The sequence below is a fragment of the Aphis gossypii genome, chromosome 2, assembly GCF_020184175.1.
Source record: "Aphis gossypii isolate Hap1 chromosome 2, ASM2018417v2, whole genome shotgun sequence".
Taxonomy (NCBI): Eukaryota; Metazoa; Arthropoda; class Insecta; order Hemiptera; family Aphididae; genus Aphis; species Aphis gossypii.
The window spans coordinates 58,093,617-58,113,786 of NC_065531.1; the positions used below are offsets into that span (position 1 = coordinate 58,093,617).

Below are 20,170 nucleotides of genomic sequence, written 5' to 3' on the forward strand. Positions count from 1 at the left end.
TACATCAATGTACACTCATTTTATGGTTTTCAAAGTAGCATAATTTGAGCGTGAATAAAATAATAATTTACAATATTGAATCTGCTTATTATTTTATCTATTTGATTTTATCAGTAAATTTATTTTGTAGTTACACATACATTCCAATTTTATATACCTATTTTATTTGTTTATTTGTTAATTGAATCATAGAGGATAAATTAAAATACTTATAATTTTAGTAACTAAATTAAAACTCAGTATTTAAAAAATTATAAAATGTAAGAGAATTATTTTTAACAACAAGTTACATGATGATATTTAGTACTTTTGGCAAATAGTTAAAATAAGTAAATGGTATTGGACAGATCGATATTAATCTGATAAGAAAAATAATATAATTTGATTTATTAGAAAGTTAAACGAATGATTATTACTAAAAGTGGAAACGAGGAAAAGATAATTGAATCTTATTTGGTGGCCTGAATTCTGAATATCAGGAAAGATAATAACTCATAAAGACAGTTTACTAAGCCTGACAGAATTGTGTATATAAATTAAAAAGTAAAAATCGATTTATTGTTTTCTTTTTTTTTTTTTAATTTAGTGTTTCAATTCATTGGTTAATTACTTATATTACCAACATTAATATATTTTTAAAAGGCCGAACCAAAGGACACGAGTATTTCTTATTAACATAAATAACAATTAATAATAAACAGATTAATTAATATTATAATAATACGTATAATAAGTGTCTAGTTAAAAATTTAAACGTAAATAAACGTAAATGTAAATGTATTAGCCATTTCGTATACATTTTACTAAGATTGCGTTGTTTGATTGATAAACATTTTATTCCCTCAATATTAGTATATCATAAAATTGTATCAAAGTAGTTTAAAATATACAATCAGCAATATGTAATATACGTACCGGTCTCTGTTTCAAGTTTTGGACTGTGCAGTATAGAAACGTGCTCTCGCCCAATCTCGCTGTCACATTGGATATTGCTGGACCCTCAAATATTGGAGGCGATATTGGCTGTTGAGTTTTAGTGGAATTTCTCCGTCTTGTATGTGGAGGTGTCTTTATTTTTGGCACAGAAGATGTTGTTGGTTGAACTAATTCAGGATTCAACACAGTCTCTGTAATATGAAAAAACAAAGTGTAAACTATAATGCTAAAATATCAATGTACATTTTATAGGACTCATAAAACGACATAATATGTTTTAGAGTAAAAGAGTAAAAATAATATGGACAGAGATAATAATATCTTGAATTTATTTGGATAAAAGAGAAGAAATTCAGTTTTATAGGAATATTAACTATCAAAAATGCGTTTTAGAATAATTTTTTGTTAGTAAACAACCTAAAATGTAAACGCATTTGTATTTTCCTAGTAAAATTGCTTGTGTTTTCATAACTGTTATTAAATTTATCTAATTATTTAAAAATTAATATCAAATGCTAAATTGTATTCAATGATAACATAAAGTATGCACAATTATAATTTAGTTAAGCTAAATAATAATTATTTTATTTTACTCAACATCTTTAAAGAAACAATCACTCGAGTAATTATTTTTAATATTATAATATATAAAATCCAGGGTATAATTTAAAAAGTGCAAGCATATAAATTTGAATTCCGTAGAAAATCATTATACTTAACAGATTATTTATTTTTATCGAAATTATACGACTTTTTTGCACAAAAAATATTTCAATTGTTTGATTCATTTTTAACTAAAAATCAATTTTTTATTTATCTTCTTTTCTCTTTTTACTTATTTTAATCAAAATTTAATTTAACATAATCAATCATAATTAAAATTAATAATATTTTTTTAATTAGGTATGTATGTATAATGTATATTTTACAAGTTTTTATTTGTTTAAAGAAAAATTTAAAATTTTAAAAATTCTAAAATTGTTTAATGATAAATGATATTTTTTAAATCTGGGTCTGGGAGTACCTATATTTTAAAAAAAGCAAATATTAATATAATTTGTGTAGATATAGTTAGTTAGTTATATTTTATTTTTATTTTGAATTTATTGCGAAATTCTGAAAGAAATCCACCAACCATAAGACATTATTATATAGTCATACAGATATTGTAATTTGAATAATTATACAGGTGTTCAGATGCTGATTGGGCATCTTTTGTCAATTATATTAACTTATATACATACGAGAATATCAAAAGACTTGTCAAAAGTTTAAAAAGAAACTTTAAAAAGAACTACTTCTTTGAGTAAAACTACATGGTGTTTACTGTTTATACTTGCTTAAAATTTAAAATATGAACTAATAATATCAAAATGTAAAAAGTTCATTAGGTACTAAATTATTGGGTTTATTAATACTTGTATAATATATAAACATGGTATTATTGGTATTTTGTATATTTTATTGTAATTAGTTATGTATTACTTTTGATGAGTATTTACACAAACTTGAATTGAATATTCCATAATATATGAAATAAAAAAATATTTAAAAATTATATTACTATAAAATTAAGGAAAAAACCATGATTATAAAATGCCAAATTTTAAACATACCTATTATGTAATTTGTATCTTTAATTTACTATATTTATTTAAGAAAAATTTAGTATTACAATTTGTATTTATTTCTGATGTAAATATAACTATTATAATGTATGACACTATATTGAATTATTTATTTATTCAAAAGAACATATTTTTAATATAAATATAATATAATTAATATTATTAAAACTAAATCTACATATTGTTTTGAATTGATTAATGAATTAATTTATAAAAGCAATTACGATACTATAATATTGTGCTTATAAAGAAAAAAAAATTAATTTATACCTGTTATCAACATTAGATTCAAATTATATAATATCAAAGTAATACCTAAGAGAAATCAAAATAAATATTAATTTGAGTTGTTATAAGTTTTAAAATTAAAACCAGTTTTCTAGTTTTATATAAAATTTCCAAAAAACTGATTAAGTGATAAATATAATTTATAATATGATTACAACTAACATTGTCCATGTTCGTGTTATTTTGTCTTCTATATTATATTATACTATATTGCATTACTTAATATGTTTTAATTTTTATTTTACCCATCTTTTTGTATTTAAAGACATTTATTCGCTTACCTACTCCATAACTTTATACGTAAGATTATATTAATGTATACAAAACTATTTTTCAAACTCAGGTTAGAATCACATTATCATAGAACATTAGAACAATACATACATGGTACTTATTATTATAACAACAAAGTTCTGTACTGAGCTGAAGAGTTCTCGTCAAACTTGATAACAAACTTTGTGTAGGTGTACAGAAATCTTTGAGAAATTGTAACAAAAGACAGAAAATAAATGTCTTATTCAAAAAAAAAAAAAAAACAACTAAAATAGCATACTCTTACATATCTATTATATTTATCTATAGTAGATTATTATAACATTTTTCCTATAATTGTTTTTATAATTAAACGACGCATAGGTACTAAATTGTACATTAAAGAATCAAATTTTAATTTGTATTTATAATTTTACATAACTATATTATGCATAGACAAAACTCTTATTGTAATTTATAGTTAAAAGCCAATGTATTTCATCACTAGTAACGATGACTTATATTATTTTCAAATCTTAATCATCATCTTGGTTAATTATTTTATAACGATTATATTTTTATAATTGTTTTATTATTATTCAAATAACTGAAGATTGTACAAAATTCCAAGTAGATACTTTTAAGTAAGTATTATTATTTTACCATTATTAAAATTATTTTAATTCAATTAAAGTCCATTGAAAAATAACTTAATTTTATGTATGTTCTGTAACTTAACATATAATATTTATTTACTAAAGTTTTACAATTAAATATATGTATACATATAATATTCAATATTACAAGATATGTGTATTGTTATAATATTAATGTTTAAAATATTTTACATTTTTGCATTCATAAAACGGTTGATTTTTATTTAAAACGAAATAAGAATGTACTAGAATAAGAATAAATTTAAAATAAATATAAAATTATGGTGAAAAGGGGTACATATTATATAAGTTGTATGCCATCCTCAGTAAAACACAAACATAAATAATCGAAAAAAAGAGTAATTACAATATTAGTATGAGGCTGATAATATAGTGTGTAAGATTATATTCCACTACTGTATTATGTAAAAGTACTTAACGTGTATAATGTATATGTTTAAGTAATGTTTTGTTACACTTACATTACTCATAGTCTGTATAGTTCAATGTACCTATGTGGTTAATGTGTGCCAAACAATTTCTTTGTATTGTGGTGTTCGATGTTTGCGTCACTATTTTGTGTAGTGAGATTGTATATACAAGTACAATAAGTTTGTTTTTAGAGTTAAATTCAAGTACTGTATACTATATTATGTTAATTATAGCTCTGATGCACCAAATAAGGTTTAAATCGGTATTCAATATGGTTGAATGGACGAGGAATGATAATGCGATTCATTTTTGCTGTAACGAATAATAAAAGCAATGGCAATATAATTTAATATTAGGTCCTTATGAAGTCGGCTGAGATAAACCTCTCGCTCAGAGATATTGTCCCTAACTAGGTGTTTAAATTATGATTTGGAAATTCAATATTACAAGTACACAAATTTTGGAAAACAACTTTTGAATTACTCCAATTGAATGTCCGAATCCGAACGCTAACTAAGAGAGATCTATGCTCAAAGATTTCGTTTTTGATAAAGTATTTCGACTATGCTTTAAAAATCTAATATTACAAGTATGTAAGACGCAATTGTTGGAAAGGAGATTTTGTCTAATGCAGTTTAATTTTAGAATCCTCTAGATGCTATATAAGATAGCATCTTGCTCAAAGATATTGTCTCTGATTAGGTAATCCAATCGTACTTGAAGTCCAGTATTACAAATGCATAAGTTTTAAATAATTTATTGTAGAATACTTCTTAAATCCAACACTCAGGTATGTAAGATATGTAAATAAAATTGATTCAGAATTATTTAAGAAGTTTAATAAATAAGATAAAATGTATAGTTTAGGAAATAGGATAAATATACCAATATAAAACCATGCCCGGTGTTCGCAACAATACAGTAGAATACGGTTAGTTGGAAAAAAATGTGGTTATATAAACGTAATATACGGTAATAATACCGTCTTGGGTCCGTATCCGAGTATGATATCCAATTGAAAATAAATGAGTCCAACACTAACTAAGAGTGAGCTGGCTTTTTGATCAAGAGTAAGTTGGTTGATTATGAGTGAGCTGAATATTCGTGAATAGTCATTTTCGCGTTGTCTTTATATAGTTATACATAGTGTTATGAAAACATTATACCCATTATATTTTTGTTCCACGGTGTTAGTTTAGTTCGTGTGTTCTCGTGTACCTGTCCCGTGACTCATGGATTTACGTGAATTTGCTTCGTAACTCATCATAAAGCGTATCGCGAATTTTGTCGTTTATTTTGCATAATTTTCATAAAAAGAGTGTTTTTTGTATGATGTTTTATAAGATAACGCTTTTTTGGAGTGTTAATGTTGTTGCCTTTTCTATAATAGTTTGGCAATTTCATTTTTATTGGTTATGTGTATGTTGTTGAAGCGTTAAGCATACTATATAAATTATGTTTTATATGTGTATATGATATCTGCCATGTGTGTATTGATCTGTAATGATATCTACATCATTACGCTTACACAGCTTAATGATTCGATATCATCATAATAATTTTAAATATATTTTAAATATGTTATTACCAGAAAACTACAATAAATAATCTGTACCCATTATATTATAATTATACTTATTATAAAATTAAATTACAAAACAATATCTCACAATAACATATTTTTATGTACTTATACAAATAAACAACACTTTTAATATGGAACAACAAGATTTCAAAGAGCAATACTATAAGTAGAACCCTTTTTTTGATACACAGTCTCAGTCTGCTTCCATCAGCTGAGTCGGATCTCAGCAGCATAGTCTGCTCATATCATCCAATACTGCCTCATACAGTTTTTCATACGTACCATCTTTATCCACTATATTCAAAAGCGCCTATTAATTTAACTCATTAATTTTAAATCTTTAACTCTTGTTGTAAATTATTAAAGTGATTTTTATTCTAACGAAATTTTATTTATATTATTTCAAAAAGATTAACGATATCATTACTCTTGCTTCAAAAATCATCATCACTCAAGACAAGCAACACCATCCAGGTAAGAAATTATAGTTATAAATATTCACATATTCTCATCAGTAAAATCATCGTCAAAGATAAATTAATAAAGACACGCAGACTCAGGTACATCAAAAATCATTTCATCCTTCGTTTATAAATCTATACTCACGATCCCGATTAATCGTAATAATATATAGGCTTAAACTTATAATAAAAGTAAAGTTAGGATAGTAGCTACTCCTGGCTTCATAAATTATTATTCGTTGGAAGTACTTGACCATAACATCTAGGTTAATATATTATTATAAGGTAAAGTCTCATCAATAGCAACGCTCAAGCATATTTTTGATTCATTACAGATCATGTAAGGTTCGTATATCATAGACGTCTTGAATGTTGTATATAATATATTATATATGTTATGAAGTTTATAAGATCATGTATTTAGTATATACGGTATTTTGTATATTTCATAGGCGTTAAATTAATTTTTGTATGTACCTAATAATCTGTATACATTATCTTTCATCATATTTTAATATAATATGGTGAATGATGATAATGTACAAGGAAAAGAATATCGGTCACGTAATCGTAATTCTCTATTATAATGTGTGATATTTCTTGATTGCGTTGTTTTCTAACACCTAAGTATAAAGTATAAAATATATTACATAATATTATAAAAACATTAAACACTAAAATTACAACCAATTATTACCCTCATATTAAATAATTTTTGAATTTTGAAAATTAAAATGTATACAAAACAATCTATTGTAAATTGAATGATACAAATTAGAATTAACCATAGTTAAATATATATAAAATCACTTGCATTATTTTATATATTATATTATAACGAATACGTACTACTTGGTAGATTATGATGACCTGTATGAGTTTAATATATGATTAAGATAAACTATAATATAAGCAAAAAGTGTAAATTATTCCAAAGAATTGTGGTGTGGATACTAATATTTGAATGACAGATAAATTATAATGCAAGAGTGATTTTTCAAACAATTTGTTTAATTTTATTCCACACTAATAAGTTATAGTAGGTATATATTTATATTTTTGAGTAGTGAGTATAATCTAAATCATAAACTGTAACAAAACACTATGATTAATTAAAATAAAATCATAGTTACAATTTATAAATAAAATATTAAGTTTATACTTACAAAATATTTTAAATATTTTAAATGCAACATAATAATTACTAAGCTATTCTTGTTAATAATGTATTATGAATATCGTTATACCATGGGTTCTAAATATATAATTACATATATCCACAGAACATCCATAGAATATTAAGAAAAAGTCACTTCTGAAATTTAATTTAGATTATTTAGCATCAACTAAAGAAATTATAGTTATTAATCCACAAATTACTTTCAAACTTTTTATAATTTTAAAAGTTTGAATCTTAATAATTTATGAATATAAAATAAAAATTATACTTGTTTTTATAAATATAAAAGTTCAACCCGTGTACTTTGTAGCCCGTTAAAATACCAATTCTATAATATGATTCGAAATTCGATTAATTTGTTATTTAATATTCGGTTTAACGGTGTTAGAAATTAGACATTTTCATTTAATACTTTGATTCTCAAAAAACTTGTGCAAGCACCACTTTAAAATGCGAATTTTGTAAAATGCTTTCTTATTGTTCACTAAACTTGTAATACGATTGTATAAATTTACCATGTAAATTGCAAGCATTGATCTATAATTGTTAACGCTCTACGTTTATCAGTCAGTGAGTTAGTCAGAAAATAAATAATAATAATAAAAAATCGTTACCATGGTTACTGAAAATTTAAAAAAAAAATTTTATGCACTAAAGAGGCCATAACTCTGGAACCACTTATTGCACAGCGTACAAATTTCACAGAAACCATCTACATATAAATTTTAATATGGTATGAAATTTTTATCGAAAATAGTTTGGTGGATATCTTGAGTTATAAAATGTATTCAAAATATACACTTCTTTATATATATATATAATATATATATAGAGATTAAATAAAATAATATTATTTATTTTATACAAACCGGATTATCTTGATAGTTAAAATACGTTTTAGATAAAACATATTGTAATATAATATCGTTATAATATAGTCATAACATGTGGAATTAAAAAACAGTCTAAGAACCACGTAAAGCAACTCTCTTGACGTCATCTTCTTTTCTAAATATATCTATATAGCAGATGTATAAGCGAAAAAAAAATCATTTTTAATTATCAAATAGTATTACCACTGGCATTATCCTAATACTGAACTAAGCAGGATAAAAAAAAATATAAACCAAATACAAAACCCCAGACCAAGTAGAAAAGAAGAGACTGTGGTTAACTGACTACAAATATGTTAACTTCACCTAATACATAACCATTTGATGGTCAAAGTATAGTTTCAACATGTGACATATATAATGTCCTTTTACCACATATTTACAAAATGTCAAAAATTTGAAATTTACCACAAACTGACAAACTACACATCTCTAAAAAAATTAATAAAGTTTAAAAATCAAATCATCAGAATATTACGAAATTAATTTAATTTCTCAACAAATCTGGACCATATAATATAATATAAAAATATGCTATATCTAAAAATGTACTTTATAATATTATGCAAGTTTCCAAAGTAATTAAGAATTATATAAAAAAAAAATGTATATATATAATACAACGTAAAATTACCTATATACAATACAATATTTATATTAGTAATAATACATAACAAATTATATAAGTATGTAATAGAATTTTTTTAGCTATTTATAAATAAATATATATTATATACCTCTCTTTCATCAAATAAATAATACAATACGATATACTATTTATTAAATTTGAACTGTTAACATTTGTAACAGCTATTTATTTAATTTCCAATATATATCTTATTAATACTTAATATTAACTATAATAATTACTATCAATCAGATAATAATAATAAATATAAATAAGCACATTATTTTACAGTAAATACAATATAATATGTATTATTATTCCATATACAACAGAAAAATAAGTTCATTTTTATTTATGTGATTTTTGGTAAAAATTTAACATCAAAATATTTGTGATTATAAAATATATACTTATATTTAATTTTAAATAAATTCATGGGGTTAGAATTGTACTTTAAAATCAATAACAATTACTTAAATCACTTAAAATGATCAAACAATATTATTGTGTTGCTACAATTTGTTTCGATATGTATTGTAATATTATATCCAACAAATATTTGTATTATTTAAAAGTAATTCGAGTCTTGTATTCCTTTGATCATGCACTGATCACGTGTTCATATAATATCATATTTATCAAATAACTGTTAAATTTTGTAAACGAACGATAATAATCCAAAACATTGGCCTTCTTACAAAAATGTATATTGTTGAAACCTAAATGCGACACATAATGAAACATTTTGAGTTGACCGCATTGCGGGTAATCCTAATAACATTGTTTTATAGATCCAATTTATTTTGCCGCAATCGAAATTTGTTTTACTTTACACCTAAACTTCATTGGCTGTAATTCTGGAGAAGAAAAATTTGTTTAAATCAAATTTCATATCAAGATACTTCTATTATTGTTAACACTAACGCACTGTATAACTTCTTGTCCCTCAGCAATATCTACTATTCACCATACATCATATGGAATCTAAGTAACACACTCATTCTCTACTCTTTCAAAAATGCATGTTGTGCCTATACCCTTTTGAGAACGGTGAACGGTTCTCGAATATGTTTTCTCGTATTTCAATTACCACAAGGATTTTACGCGTTTTCCCCTTTTATTTCTTGTGAACACAACTGTTATACGCCATCAGCTAATTCATTTTTCTATGCATTCAGAAGAGATCTTACACCGAAATCCAATCCTCCAGAGGGGCAACAAGTGCTTGTAAGTAATCCAAAAGCAAAACATTATATATATATAAAAAACTAAGTGGTTTTCAGATTTTTCCGTTTCAAATGATAGAAATGCTCGACGTCCGTGTCGATATAATATCAGATTCCATTAGAGAACAACCTTTCAATTGCTGGTGTTCCTTCTAATCTTATTCCTATAACTGGTCACGTAGCCAAAGTATTGCTTTTTGATAAATCCTATATCAATGTATACCATACCGTCAAAATAATTCAATTTCAGCAGCGATTTCTGGAACACGCAATAGTCTTGAATACGTTAATTATTCATCAGTAAATGCATTTCACATTAAATAATATTAAATCTAACGACATTTTTAACATTATTTGAAAATTCTTACTTAAGTAGATTGACCAGAAGCTTAAATGAGCATATTAGTTGACACAGTGCAATGATATTCAATGACTTGTCATATTGAAATATTAAAAACTCCAATTTTTGGTATCACATAAATTTATTGACAATATTAATATATATAATGAAATAACTATAAAAATGGGATGATATATAATTTGTTCTAAAACCGCGGGGCTAGCTTGAGCAAGCGAGCCGCAACGGGTGATGTCAGGGCCTTTAGAGGCGCGACATATAGAGCATAACTAATATTTAAATTTACACAATATGACTTGGAAAACGGGTTATACACACTTTTCCACGGTCTTATGCAAGTCGTGTACAGTTATGCGTTTCTACAGTGAAACCTGAGTAGGCTCACTATAGTGGGATTGAACTGATGATTCTAAAAAGAACCGTTTTTCATCAGTCGCGATGGTAGATCGACTGTGCGTGCAAAACCGCGTGTAAGAGCCGCTGGTATTGCACGCCAAGTGAAAGGTTTATTATATTCGTCGACGGCCGCCTCAACACTCAAACGTAACTGGTAGACTTATCGCCGTGTTCGTCGGTTGCCGCCTCGTTTCACGAGTGTCTTCGCTGCTTAGTCCGGAACGTAACTGGTAGATAGATTCGTTGGTTGCCGCCTCGTTTCACGAGTGTCTTCGCTGCTTAGTCCGGAACGTAACTGGTAGATTCGTTGGTTGCCGCCTCGTTTCACGAGTGTCTTCGCTGCTTAGTCCGGAACGTAACTGGTAGATTCGTTGGTTGCCGCCTCGTTTCACGAGTGTCTTCGCTGCTTATTCCGGAACGTAACTGGTAGATTCGTTGGTTGCCGCCTCGTTTCACGAGTGTCTTCGCTGCTTAGTCCGGAACGTAACTGGTAGAAATCAGTATTATGTTCGTCGTTCGTCGTTGTGTTGACTTATATGTTGACGATGGTGATAATGACTGAATACTAATTTGTCTTGAAAAGTGCCCGGTATATATACTGTGATCCGTACCGACTAGTAAACCACCAGTATGCCGCCGTGCGTGTTTGTGCTTACTGTCGGTACGGATTTCCTCATTATGGAGTCAATTTTGAACTTATAGATCTGTGGGGTGTTGTTATTTTCTTCACTGTGTCCCCTATCCATCGCCGTACTTGGTGAGACTCTGTGATGAATCTAAAGGGTTTAAATTCACCGCTAAGTCTCTCAGATGGTATTGTTTTTATGTATGCTGTGTTGTGATTGGTGGTCCTGAAAAGGACCTTTTTATATGGTGACGGCTACACCGTTACAACTCCCCCCCAGATGTGTCACCGGGTGAATTGAATGAACCGATGACGGATCTCATAAGCTACTAAAAATACGTCTTTGTATGGACGCCTTGTAAAGTGCGCGACGAATCGCATTTCTGGACATATACCAAATTGGCGTGTCCTTGTCTACTGCCTTAATTGTTTTTGTTGGTGGTTCGTGTTGTTTAAGTTTATCCGTCACGTAGTCCATTGCTTGTGATATATTGATATTTTTTTCAAATGGAATATATTTGTACAATGTGTTCTCTGTTACAAATCTCCAGTCAAATGGTTGATTCCACTGTTCTTGTTCATTGATGCTCCTTGCCTTATTTATGGTCATAATACTAGGAATAGTCTCCTGTTTGTTTATTTCGTTGATCTTCGGTGTTTGGATTTTCACCAACATTACTGATGATAACCCGTTTATGTTCTCCTTGTCCACTTTTAAAAACTGTTTTCTTTTCTCTGCTGCTTCTCGTTTAGCTAGTTCACGTGCTTTATTTAATGGTGCCATTTTTTTGACTGATGAGTAAAATTTTGTTGACTGTTCTTATATACGTTTTGTGTACTAAATGCTTAATGTTGATTCGTCAACGCTATCTTACACCTCATTGGCTCATTATATTTGGTATTTTATATTTAAGCCGTGTCTTGTTTGTCCATACCGTAGTATGGACGAACTTCCGATACATTAATGAGTTCTTCGCGTTGTGTGCTTGTATCTTTTATTGCCAATGTATTTTTTCCGACTATTCTGGTTATAATGAATGGTCCATTGAATATGTGAAATAATTTTTTTATTTCTTTATTGTGTGCGTTTGATAAGTCATGATTTCGTATTAGAACATATTGTCCTACCTTGTATTCGATATTCTTTTTATTTTTTTGTTTTGATTCCAGTTTTTCTGCCTTTTTTTTAATTCTAGACGCTACCATTTGTACTATTTCTCTTTTTTGACTTCCTTCTGCATCTGTTCAGGAAATTTGATTATATCTTCCCATGGTTGTTTTGGTATTTCTCCTTATATTATTTCCCACGGGGTCATTTCTGTTACTTCTGATCGTACTTTATTCATCCAATCTTCTATATTTTCTAAGTAATTCGGCCATTTGGTATGTTGATCGTAACAATAGGTTCTTAGCAACCTGCCTGTTTCTCGGTTATATCTTTCGACCGGGTTGATTGTGGGTGATACTTAGTAGAATGTTTTATTATAATATTTAACTCATGGAGTTTTGTTTTCCACAATTTTCCCGTAAATTGAGTACCATTGTCTGTGAGTATTGACTGTGGTTTACCCGTGTTGGGTATATAATCCTGCTCAAGTCTATTTATTATCGCTTTTGCCGACGCCTTTTTTAGTGCATACAGTCTTATATATTTTGAAAATGTATCTAATATTGCTAGAATATAATGTGTTCCTCCCCGGCCAGTTGGAAGTGGTCCCATTAAATCAATTGATACTGTTTCAAATGGTGTTTTTGGTTTGTGAGATTTTGTTGGTCCACTTGATTGATAATTAATGGGTTTACTTTTTTGACAGCTGTCGCAATTTCTTACAACTGATGCTGCAATTTTGTGCATATTTTTAAATATGCATATTCTTTTTAATGCATGATACGTTTTGTATCGACCTGGGTGTCCCATGATCTCGTGTGTTTCTTGTGTTATCATGTTTGCTATTTGACCTGGTATAACTACTCGCCAATTATTTTCTGTTTTACCTTTTACAAACACTATCTTGTCTTTTATCGTTACATGTTCGTTTTTTGTGTTAATTATTCTCTTTAACTTTATGTCCGAGCGTTGTAAATTGGCTAAATTCCCAATTAATTTTTTTAATTCTGTGCTGTATTCTGATTTTTTGATTTTATTAATTGATATTCTCACTTCTTCTCGTTCTTCATTGACCCTTGGATAACGAGTGAGTGTGTCCGCCACTATATTATCTTTCCCCGAGATATATTGTACTTCCAGATCATACTCTTGCAAAGCCAAAGTCCATCTAGTAAGTCTTCCGTTGGTTAATCTGCAACTCTTCATGAACGTTAACGCATGATGATCTGTTTGTATAATTGTTCTGTGACCTAATATATACTGTCGAAATTTGTTGCAACAGTATACTAACGCTAATGCCTCAATTTCTGTAGTGGTGTATCTTGTTTCAGGTGATTTTAATGTTCTGCTTGCATAACCTAGTGTAGCTCTCTCATTGTTGTCTAATATTTGGTATAATTCTCCACCTATAGCTACATTTGATGCATCTGTATTTATGTATAATGGTTTTGAAAAATCAGGAAATGTTATTATTACATCATTCAAAAATGCCTGTTTCGATTCTTCGAACGCTCGTTGATGTTTTTCTTCCCATTTCCAATTTACATCATTTCGTGTTAATTCTATTAATGGTTCAATTATATGTGCAAAGTTTTTTACATATTTTCTGTAAAAATTCAAAAAACCTAAATAACTTTGTATTTCTTTCTTTTTGCTCGGTGTTTTGAAGTCTTGAATAGTTTTTATTTTGTCATTGTCCATTTTTATTCCTTCCGTTGAAATTATATGACCTAAAAATGACACTTGTTTTCTGAAGAATTGACATTTGTCGATGTTGACAGTGACATTATAAGTTTTAAATTTTTCTAGAACCATCTTTATGTGTTCGTAATGACTATTTTCGTCTTCTGATGTAATTAGTATGTCATCTACATATATTGTTACAAAAGATTGTAATAATGGTCCTAATACTATGTCCATACTCTTTTGAAACTCTGAGCCACTTATATTAAGACCAAACGGCATGCGTTTGAATGAATAGTTTCTGCCATTTATAAGGAATGAACATAGATCCATACTCTTTTCTGCCAGTTTTACTTGCCAATACCCACTTCGAAGATCCAATGTGCTAATACATTTTATTTTTTCGAATTTTGAAAAAATTGATTCTATAGTCATCGGACATTCTCGGTCTGGAATAATATGTTCGTTGATTTTTCTTGCGTCAAGGCACAATCGTACGTCACCATTCTTTTTGAAGACTGGTACAATTGGTACTGAGTATGGTGATCTTGACTGTTTAATTATGTCCATATCCAACATACGCTTCACTTCTTTTTCCACTGCCTCACGTTTCGTGATCGGAATAGGATATGGCCTTTGGTTAACTGGTTTATCATTTTTTAATCTGATTACACACTCATACCCTTTTATCTCACCGGGTGTATCTCGAAATACTTCTGGGTATTGATGTATTAGCTTATCTATGTTTCTTTGAATGTGATCAGGTAATATATTGTATTGTATTTGGTCCAATGGTTCTGTGATGGATTGTGTGGATATTGCTCGTAAGTGGATTGGTTGCAATGAATTTTTTCTCGAGAATGGTATTTTATATATTTCATTGTCTATCTTTACTGTTAACTGTCTTTTTTCGTAGTCAATTGTTGAATTACTTACTTCCAGAAAGTCACTTCCTATTATACCTTTCTCATTTAAATTGTTTATTACAATAAATGGTGTCTGTATTTGTTCTTTTCCTATTTCTATTGGTAGTAAGATCTGTTTAGTTACTTTTGTAGGTTTGTTACCTGTTGCGTTATGTATACTAAGTCCCGTTAACGGTATTATTGGTATCTTTGGATTATCTTTTACTATTTTGTTATAGTATTCTTCAGATATTGCACATATCTCTGCTCCTGAATCTACTAACATTTCGTATTCTTTGTTGTTTATAAGCATTTTGGTATACGGGCATCCCATTTGTAGGGTTTTGTTTTGTGATGTCAAAATCTTCGTCTTTTATTAAATCTTCCGCTTTTAAAAGATTCAGTTTGTCCGGTGGACGTTTTTTCTTTTTTGTTAATCTTGTAATGTGTTTTAGATCAAGGGTATTTATGACTGTGGTCGATCTGTTTCCGCAGTCCCCTGTTCCCAGTTTTTTGTCCCATCATGGTCTTCATCTAGATCTTCTCTGCCACTGTTTATAGTGTCCTCATTGGAATCTGGTTGGTCCATGGTTAATTGTCTGATGTTTGATTTATGATTGTTTCCATAGGTCTGTGCTGGTCTTTGTGCATATGGTTTGTGCGTATCCGGTGTATTGTTATAATTTTGATTGTTTGTTTGGTATGGCATTCTATTATATGTATTATTTTGCCTAAAATTTGTTTGTTTTGTTGTGTTTTCATTTTGTTTGATTGGTTCCTCTTCGTGATTTTTATTGTTTTCCAATTCACCTAATTTTTCCCATATAGGTAAAAACTTCTTTTCTTTTGTTGTTTGTATATATGCTTGGATAGCTATCGGGAAATGTTTTGTAATTAAGTTTATTGCTTGTTCTTCATTCATCTTAGGTGAGTCTAAGTGTTTTAATTCCGCCATCCAATGATGAAAATGTTCCTGAAAATCCTTTTTAATAGGTTTTTTTCCCGCTTCTGTGCATTTAATGAAAATCTCCCATTGATGATTTTCAGAGAAAAAATGCTTGAGGAACAATTCACTGAATGTTACTTCGTCTAGAGCTGCATCTTTGATCATTGTGTACCATTTTGATGCTTTTCCACGAAGATTGTTTTCTATTACTATCATTTTTTCTCTTCTGGCAGTAATTTGTTTGTGATCCAGGTAATTATACATATCCTTAAGGAATTGTTTTGGGTGTTCTGTCTTGCTCTCTCCACTAAATGTTGGGGCTGTAATATCTACTGTTGATCTGGTGATAGTGTTAATAACATTACCATCGTTTTTTGTATTCTGTAATGAAGTAACATTGGTCTGTAATGTCTGGATATCTTTTTCTTGCCGTGCTGTCGTCACTAGTAGTTTGGTATCTGTGTCATTAATGAGTTGTCGTAACGCTTCATATTGATTTTCCATCATCTCTAGTTTCTTATGTAGCTGTTGTGTGGTCTTTTCTAATGCTGCTACCTTTCCCTCTAACTGTCGTGTTTTTTCCGTCGGATCCTCCCCAGGCGTCACCTGGTTCCGTCTAGTCATGTTGTCGTTTTAATAATTAATAACAAGTATATAATTCTCCGAACCGACTAATAAGATCGACAGATGTATGATTCTACCGTACCGACTAGTAAAATTGCCGGGTATATGATTCTGCCGTACCAACTAGTAAATCCGTTTGTCAGCCGTGCCAGCTAGGCAATTTGTTTGCAATGAATAATCGTATTGGTTATACGTTTCTAACGTACCGACTAGTAAACTCGACGAGTCTATGCTTCTGCCGTACCGACTAGTAGATCCGTTTGTCAGCCGTGCCAGCTAGGCAATTTGTTTGCAAAGAATGACCGTACTGGTTATTATCGGGTATACGTTTCTGACGTACCGACTAGTAAACTCGACGAGTATATGCTTCTGCCGTACCGACTAGTAGATCCGTTTGTCAGCCGTGCCAGCTAGGCAATTTGTTTGCAAAGAATGACCGTACTGGTTATTATCGGGTATACGTTTCTAACGTACCGACTAGTAAACTCGATGAGTATATGCTTCTGCCGTACCGACTAGTAGATCCGTTTGTCAGCCGTGCCAGCTAGGCAATTTGTTTGCAAAGAATGACCGTACTGGTTATTATCGGGTATACGTTTCTAACGTACCGACTAGTAAACTCGATGAGTATATGCTTCTGCCGTACCGACTAGTAAACTCGACGAGTATATTCTTTTGCCGTACCGACTAGTAAACTCGACGAGTATATTCTTTTGCCGTACCGACTAGTAAACTATTGAGTAGTTATTTTAACAATTGATGTGTGTATGTATTTCTCCTCTCTTCTGGTTGGTCGTGTCGAGTCACGGGTTGGGCGCCAGTTGACACAGTGCAATGATATTCAATGACTTGTCATATTGAAATATTAAAAACTCCAATTTTTGGTATCACATAAATTTATTGACAATATTAATATATATAATGAAATAACTATAAAAATGGGATGATATATAATTTGTTCTAAAACCGCGGGGCTAGCTTGAGCAAGCGAGCCGCAACGGGTGATGTCAGGGCCTTTAGAGGCGCGACATATAGAGCATAACTAATATTTAAATTTACACAATATGACTTGGAAAACGGGTTATACACACTTTTCCACGGTCTTATGCAAGTCGTGTACAGTTATGCGTTTCTACAGTGAAACCTGAGTAGGCTCACTATAGTGGGATTGAACTGATGATTCTAAAAAGAACCGTTTTTCATCAGTCGCGATGGTAGATCGACTGTGCGTGCAAAACCGCGTGTAAGAGCCGCTGGTATTGCACGCCAAGTGAAAGGTTTATTATATTCGTCGACGGCCGCCTCAACACTCAAACGTAACTGGTAGACTTATCGCCGTGTTCGTCGGTTGCCGCCTCGTTTCACGAGTGTCTTCGCTGCTTAGTCCGGAACGTAACTGGTAGATACTAGATTCGTTGGTTGCCGCCTCGTTTCACGAGTGTCTTCGCTGCTTAGTCCGGAACGTAACTGGTAGATTCGTTGGTTGCCGCCTCGTTTCACGAGTGTCTTCGCTGCTTAGTCCGGAACGTAACTGGTAGATTTGTTGGTTGCCGCCTCGTTTCACGAGTGTCTTCGCTGCTTATTCCGGAACGTAACTGGTAGATTCGTTGGTTGCCGCCTCGTTTCACGAGTGTCTTCGCTGCTTAGTCCGGAACGTAACTGGTAGAAATCAGTATTATGTTCGTCGTTCGTCGTTGTGTTGACTTATATGTTGACGATGGTGATAATGACTGAATACTAATTTGTCTTGAAAAGTGCCCGGTATATATACTGTGATCCGTACCGACTAGTAAACCACCAGTATGCCGCCGTGCGTGTTTGTGCTTACTGTCGGTACGGATTTCCTCATTATGGAGTCAATTTTGAACTTATAGATCTGTATGGGGTGTTGTTATTTTCTTCACTGTGTCCCCTATCCATCGCCGTACTTGGTGAGACTCTGTGATGAATCTAAAGGGTTTAAATTCACCGCTAAGTCTCTCAGATGGTATTGTTTTTATGTATGCTGTGTTGTGATTGGTGGTCCTGAAAAGGACCTTTTTATATGGTGACGGCTACACCGTTACATAGTTTTATTTTTTTATTTTAAAAAAAGGTAGGCAAGTGGTACCACTTTGGTATACATTAAACATTAAGTGGGTCATAATAGATGTGTTAAAACTAAATACGATTATATTTATTATAATTGTATATAAATGGTATGTTTATTTTATATAGCAAATAAATTAACTTATTTTACATTTAGTACTACGATAGGTAAGTTGATTACATTTTTTATTGAAGATAAGCGTTGCATTTTATTATATTATTAGCATTTAATTATTATAACACTATATTGTATTTATATCATATTATTATACCAATTAATATACTTCAAAATTTAACAACATATTTTTGTAAATACCAGAAGGTAAAAGTAGATTCGTTGTATAAATAGATAATATCTTAAAATAAATAAAAATTTGTCAATGGATATAGTAAAATTCAAAATAATATTTTTTTTATTTATAATTTAAATCAATAATTGTTATGAATTTACAATAACAAAATAGTTGTATAATTTATGAATTTAACTGAATTCTAAATTCATATATATTTAAAAATTACCTAGCTATGAATTTTCAATAGTTACGTATAAAATATAGATATAATAATAACTTTTGTAGGAACTTGAATTAAATTTTCAAGAATTTTAATCAAGTGAATAATTTCTTATTGACGTTTATAAAAAAAATTAAAATTTCTCTTGACTATAAATAACTCAAAAAAAAAACTTATAAATATTGAAAAATGTATCATAAATACTTATACATTTATCAAATACCATTTGATTTCAAGTATCTACAGTTATTCGTTTTTAAGTTACATAAAAAGAAAAAAATAGATTTATATAAAAATGTCCGATTTTCCTTAAATTTTTTCTTATTTTCCAAGGTTATAAAAAGTACTTATTTTCATTTTGACCCCTCAAAGTTACTACTAAGATTCAAATTTATAATAGAAACCATTTCCATTTCGACTATTCCAAAAGGTTATGTCCAACTTAAAACAAAACTTAAAATTGTAAATGTAATACATTTATCGCTCCACTTAAAATCTAAAATATATGAGAAGAACGATTGTTATTAACAAAAACAACTAATTTATGACATTATGTTTTGAAATAATATAATTAATATCGTTTTTCTAATTTATAGCGAATAATAAACCTCAAAGTCATGAAGCATTAAAATGTGTCAATTTGTAAAAATTATTATACTTAGGAATAATTTTAAAATGGTTTTCTATTAAAATAAACAACGAAGACATTTTAACAGACGATTATTTTTGAGACGATTACAAAAATCTGCAAGCCAAATA

The 20,170-nt window shown here is 29.4% G+C and overlaps 2 protein-coding genes across 2 annotated transcripts in view; both read right to left on the minus strand.

Moving 5' to 3' along the window:
* LOC114125097 (uncharacterized) overlaps positions 1–12,328 on the minus strand; it is a 51,799-nt gene extending 39,471 nt beyond the window's left edge. Inside the window, exons 1-2 of the mRNA XM_050200218.1 lie at positions 11,884–12,328; positions 916–1,127 (exon numbers count right to left, since the gene is read on the minus strand). Coding sequence (XP_050056175.1) covers positions 916–1,127; positions 11,884–12,328 — 657 coding nt within the window. The remainder of the gene's footprint in view (positions 1–915; positions 1,128–11,883) is intronic.
* Positions 12,329–15,590: 3,262 nt separating this feature from the next.
* LOC126550552 (uncharacterized) lies at positions 15,591–17,304 on the minus strand. Its single transcript, XM_050202375.1, has one exon. The coding sequence runs from the start codon at positions 16,808–16,810 to the stop codon at positions 15,707–15,709; it is 1,104 nt and encodes a 367-aa protein (XP_050058332.1). The 5' UTR covers positions 16,811–17,304; the 3' UTR covers positions 15,591–15,706.
* Between the last annotated feature and the right edge of the window lie 2,866 nt (positions 17,305–20,170).